Source organism: Papio anubis, chromosome 1 (assembly GCF_008728515.1).
Source record: "Papio anubis isolate 15944 chromosome 1, Panubis1.0, whole genome shotgun sequence".
In the NCBI taxonomy this organism is placed as follows: domain Eukaryota; kingdom Metazoa; phylum Chordata; class Mammalia; order Primates; family Cercopithecidae; genus Papio; species Papio anubis.
The window spans coordinates 119,198,870-119,204,869 of NC_044976.1; the positions used below are offsets into that span (position 1 = coordinate 119,198,870).

At 41.2% G+C, this 6,000-nt stretch overlaps 1 protein-coding gene and 1 long non-coding RNA gene across 3 annotated transcripts in view; one reads left to right on the top strand and one right to left on the bottom strand.

Moving 5' to 3' along the window:
* ACP6 (acid phosphatase 6, lysophosphatidic) overlaps window positions 1-6,000 on the bottom strand; it is a 29,393-nt gene that overhangs the window by 14,745 nt on the left and 8,648 nt on the right. For both annotated transcript variants that reach the window (XM_003892542.5, XM_021923031.2), the window contains exons 2-4: window positions 3,040-3,168; window positions 2,789-2,919; window positions 2,353-2,432 (exon numbers count right to left, since the gene is read on the bottom strand). In XM_003892542.5, the coding sequence (XP_003892591.2) occupies window positions 2,353-2,432; window positions 2,789-2,919; window positions 3,040-3,168 (340 nt within the window). The remainder of the gene's footprint in view (window positions 1-2,352; window positions 2,433-2,788; window positions 2,920-3,039; window positions 3,169-6,000) is intronic.
* Window positions 1-6,000, top strand: part of LOC116270832 — a 52,384-nt gene that overhangs the window by 6,245 nt on the left and 40,139 nt on the right. The window contains exon 2 of the long non-coding RNA XR_004179138.1: window positions 2,506-2,658. This is a non-coding gene — a long non-coding RNA (uncharacterized LOC116270832). The remainder of the gene's footprint in view (window positions 1-2,505; window positions 2,659-6,000) is intronic.

Here is a 6,000-nt window from a genome sequence, read left to right on the forward strand (position 1 = left end):
TTTACCAGTTTTGTGTCCCTGGGCAAGTCATTGAGCCTCTCTGTGTCTTGGTTCTCTTATCTGTAAAAGGGGATAATGACACCTACCTCATAGGGTTATTACAAGAATTAAACAAGTTAATATATGCAAAGTTCTTAGAACAAAGTTTGTTGCATACAATTGGTCCTCCACATCCTTGGGTTCCACATCCATGGATTCAATCAACCATGGATTAACAATATTTAAGAAAAAAAGAACAATACAAACTAACATAATAAAAATAACAAATTAGAAAACAGTACAGGATAATACATCGCATTTGTGTTGTATTGGGTATTAAAAGTAATCTAGAGATGATATGAAGTACATGGGAGGATGGGCATAGGTTACGTACAAAGCTATGCCATTTTATAAAAGGGACTTGAGCATCTGTAAATTTTGGTATCTGCCAGGGGAGAGGGTTGTCTTGGAACCAATCCCTTTTGGATACTGTGGAATGACTGTACTAGGTCCTTTATGTGTTAGAATAACTATGACTTAAACTTATATAACACTAATAAAATTATAAACCTCTAATAGTTCCATCTGGGGTCTAATAATGCTGTCTGGATTTTGGACCCACAGTTTATGATAAATAAGGCACACTTGAGTAGACAAATGTACACTGAGCAAATGATTGGCCAAGTGGGCAGACTAACAATCTCCAGCTTTCCCCACAGCCTGATTCTCTGTAGCTTACATGTAACCTCTGGGATTTTTCTAGGATTTTACTCCTAAAGCAATATCCCAAAGTTGTAGCATTTCCACCAACAGTGCCACCTTCTGGGATTCTTTTTTTTTTTTTTTTTTTCTGAGATGGAGTCTTGCTGTGTCACCCAGGCTGGAGTGTAGTGGTGTGGTCTTGGCTCACTGCAACCTCCACCTCCCAAGTTCAAGCAATTCTCCTGCCTCAGCCTCCTGAATAGCTGGGATTACAGGCGCCCACCATCATGCCTGGCTAATTTTTGTATTTTTAGTAGAGATGGGTGTTTCACCATCTTGGCCAGGCTGGTCTTGAACTCCTGACTTTATGATCTACCCGCCTTAGCCTCCCAAAGTGCTGGGATTACAAGCGTGAGCCACCACACCCGGCCCCTTCTGGGATTCTTTATTCAAGTCCCTTCATATAGGAAAGGCATGGAAGTAGCTAGGAAAGAAGTCAAACTGGAGTCCCAACACCTGTGGGTCCAGCGCAGGGAGCTGCTACCCAGACACCTGCACCTGAGGCTAGTGATTTCCTTCCGTGCTGGAAACCTGGGACATTCTCAGTCTGGGACTTGCCTAAAGAAAATGTTGCCACCAAGAAACATCTTTCCTTCTCAGTACCACTTCTGATGTTTCTAAGAAGATCTTTACCTTTTAGAAGCTAAGCAATGGAGAGCTTTCAGAAGATCAGGCGCTGTGGGTCATTCCTAAACTCAAGGCCTCCCAAGAAGTAAGGGGCAGCCCAAACTGCTTTATGTTACCTAGACACGTACTGTTTGTGTGCAGCAGCCAACTACAGCCAGAACTAGCAGCAGTATCCAACCCAGTTGGGGGTAAGACCAGACTCCTCTTTCCTGAAGGTTCTATTATTTTACATATTTCTTAAAAAGTGTGATGGAAATTTTGTTTCTATTTGAGATACTGCCAAAAAGCTAAACAAAGTAACAAGAACCTTTGCTTTGTGGCACCTGTTTAGTGAGGTCATGATAATCTGAAACTCAGACCAGTGATTAAATGTAAATTTGAGTCAATTACAAATGACAAAATGAAGCTTCATGTGATGGCCAAAGGCTCTCAACACATGGGATCCACGAGGGAAAATAATTAACTCAGTCCTTGGGGATGACAAGGTTAGGAACCACTGACTACAACCATTCAGGGGCTGAATATATCAAAACCCAAACTTGATGGACTTTCTCAACTAGGAAAGGCTAGACAGAACACTGTTCACGCTATGGATTATTACCAAGATTAGGGCAGTGGCAGCAGTGTTGGGGCCCAGTGTCCTTCCTTTCCAGCAATGTCTCATCTAAACAAAAAGTCCCCTCGAGTGTTTACAAAACATGGTTAAGACTGCCTTGTGCAGCTTGTGTAGAAGCTTGAGGGGAGAAGCCAAGAGCCAGAGGCAGATCAGAGCAGCTGCTACACTGCTGCTACTGTGGAGGTCAGGCTGGCAGGGGCACCATAAGGCCAGACAGGGAAGGACCCACCGGACTAGGTACACACTGGAAGTCACACATGCAGGAGAAAACAAATCAAGGGAACAGGCACCGAGAAAGAGACAGGGGCTTTGGAAGCGAGAAGCAAGAACCCCAGGGACAGGGACTGACTGGGATCCCAAATACGAACCTTCTTTCTGACACTGGAAAAGCCCAGCCAGCAAACAACGGGTGGACTCCAGATTCCGAAAAATGTTAGTGGAACGAATACTGAAAAAAATGAGAAGAAGTGACAGTCATAAAAGGAATATTTAATTATATACACTCTTATTTTATTCCACAGAGGCTCCAGGGGTCTTTCAAGAGTACATAAGGAGAGCTATGGAACTAGGAAGAAAGCTTTACTTCTCTGTGGGATGTCTGCCCTCAAGAGACTCAAAGTCCAATGAATGTGACCTCCAGGAACCACCTGTTCACCAGATCCTGTGACATAAGGGTATGCAGCATGACAAATTGTCCCCCAAACTACCTTGGGTGAGAGTAGGAACCATCTTTGGGAGTCAGGACAGGTATCCTCATGCTCAAGACCTTAAATTAAGTGCAACATCCCTTTTCAAGTGACTCACAAGACCTCCTGTGGGTTGAAGGTTGGTGAAAGAAAGGGAATGTCTTCCACATAGTTCTTCCTCAGTCTCTCTCCCAAGGCAAACATCTGCTGCATGCCCACCTTGGTCAGCTGCCCAGCAAACATGCCCCCCTAAAGTAGGGAAGAAAGAGAAAGAAGAATGAAAACACCTGACAGCCTGCTGAACTCAGCCCAGAGAAAACCACCCAACCTTTGCAGTGGGGCTCCCCCGAGCAAGGAAGCATTGCTCACCTTCAGGGTGGTCTCACGGTATTGAGAGTCATAAGGAGAATATGGTTTCGGACCACCAGTTAGACTGGTGACTGTGTAATCAAACTGAGTTTGGGGTGGGACCTCTAATAGCTGCGGGTTCCACTCTACCTGTTAGTATCACACAAACAAAACAAAACAAAACAAAAACAAAAAAACACATTGTTTAAAAATGGTTCTTGAAATGTACTGCATTAACATCTCAAAGTACTCAGAACACATGGCTGGAATCACTGACACTAGGCCTGCACCTTCCCATGGGATGGAAGGAAAGAAATGTTAGCTGAAATTAAGGGAAGAAAAGACGGTGATTTATTATTCCAGGTGTCCTTAGCCTAAGTCCTGTTATTGCTACACTAGTAATGACTGCTAAGGGGCTGCTCTGGCACTTAGCCCACACTGAAGTAAAGGGGAGAAGTGACCAGAATGCCTGGCATGCGGATACATAGTGAATGAATGAAGAGATGGATGAAAGAAATATGATATCAGTGACCATATGTGTGTAAGAATTTATAAGGAATTAATCTGGAGGTTTCTATGCCCTATCCCAGCTTAAGGATTCTACTTAATGTCCCTTGTAACTACTACATTTTTCTCCTCCTTTCATGCAATTCGTGAAACAAGCAGCTGCCACCTAGGAAGATGTTGCTTTTTCACGACCTTCTGTTATTCCTTGCAATCTGGCTCCTGCCCCAGCTGTGCTGTAATGATTTCAAAACATCACTAGTGGCCACAGGTCTCATAGCTCCAACTGTCCATAAAACTCTGACACTCATTGAGTCAGATGTGATGACTTCAATTTTAAAAACAAGTCTAATCCCATAGACCAATTCCCCTTCCCAATCTACTATGTCCCTCTCAATGTTACCACAGTTCTCCTAGGCCCCAAACCTCATACTTTTGGCTCTCTGTGGATCCACCATCCCCACACCAAGCCCTGTTGATCACTACCTAGAAGAAAAGTCCTCCCCAATGGTCCTTCCATTATCTTATTGTACAATGTAAACCTTATTACTACAGGCAAAAGCCTGTGACAAACTCCTCCCTTTTACCTGCACAATCCATCCATCCATAGCCAACTAATAAATCTTTTTGGAAAAAATATTTTTTATTGCATTTAAATATTTTATATTTTAATTGACAAATAACTGTATATTGTATATATTTATGGAGTATAATGTGATGTCTTGATATACATTTACGTTTGATATATGATTAATGTAAACGAAATTTACCAGCTCACATGCTTTCATTTTTACCTGGTGAAAATATGTAAAGTCAACCTTTTAGTAACATAGGCATACATCATTTTATTGCTCCTTACAGATACTGCATTTTTCACAAATTGAAGGTTTGGAGTAACTCTGCATTGAGCAAGTCTATCAGTGCCATTTTCCCAACAGCACGTGCTCATTCATGTCTCTGTGTAAAATTTGGTAATTCTCATAATATTTCAAACTTTTTCATTATTATTAAATCTGTCAAGGTGATCTATGATTTGTGATTTGTTTTTTGTTTTGAAATGGGATCTGGCCATGTTGCCCAGGCTGATCCTAAACTCCGTGATCTTTGATGCTACTATTTTAACTATTTGGGAGTGCCATAAACCACACCCATGTAAGATGGCAAACTTAATCAATAAATGTTATGTGTTTTCTGAGTGCTCTGCTGACTGGCTTTTCCTCCATCTCTCTCCCTCTCCTCGAGCCTCCTTATTTTCTGAGACACAACAATATTACAATTAGTCCAGTTAATAACCCTACAATGGCCTCTAAGTGTTCAAGTGAAAGGAAAAGTTGCAAGTTTCTCACTTTAAATCAAAAGCTAGTAATGATTAAGCTTAGTGAGGAAGGCATGTAGAAAGCTAAGATAAGCCAAAGCCTATGCCTCTTGCACCAAACAACCAAGTTACGAATGCAAAGGAAAAGTTCTTGGAGGAAATTAAAAGTACTACTCTGGTGAACACACAAACAATAAGAAAGTGAAACAACCTTATTGATAACATGGAGATATTCAATGCAGAAGAAACAGCCTATATAGGAAGAAGATCCCAGCTAGGACTTTCACAGCTAAAGAGAAAAAGTCAATGCCTGGCTTCAAAGCTTCAAAGGACAGGCTGACTCTCATTAGAGATTAATGCAGCTGGTTTCTTAAAGTTGAAGCCAAGGCTCATTTACTACTCTGCAAATCCTACAGCCCTTAAGAATTATGCTAAATGTACTCTGACTGTGCTGTATAAATGGAACAACAAAGCCTGTATGGCAGCACATCTGTTTACAGCATGGTTTACTTAATATTTTAAGCCCACTGTTGAGACCTACTGCTCAAAAGAAAAAATGGATTCCTTTCCAAATATTACTGCTCATTGACAATGCACCTAGTCACCCAAAGGCTCTAATGCAGATGTACAAAATTAATGTTGTTTTTGTGTCTGCTAACACAACGTCCTTTCTGCAGCCCATGGCCCAAGGAGTAATTTTGACTTTCAAGTCTTTATTATTTAAGAAATACATTTTGTAAGGCTGTTGTTGCCCTAGATAGTGATTCCTCTGATGAATCTGGGCAAAGTAAATTGAAAACCTTATGGAAAGAATTCACCATTCTAGATGCCATTAAGAACATTTATGAGGAGGAGGTCAGAATAGCAACATTAAGAGAAGTTTGGAAGATTTGATTCCAACCCTCATGGATGATTTTGAAGATTCAAGGCTTCCGTGGAAGAAGTAACTGCAGATGTGATGGAAATAGCAAGAGAACTAGAATTAGATGTGGAACCTTAAGTTTTGACTGAATTGCTACAATCTCATGATAAAACTTGAATGCATGAGAAGTTACTTCAAAGAAGTGGTTCCTGGAGAGGGAATCTAGTCCTGGTGAAGATGGTGTGAACACTGTTGAAATTACGACAATGGATTTATTACAGAAACTTAATCGACAAAGCAG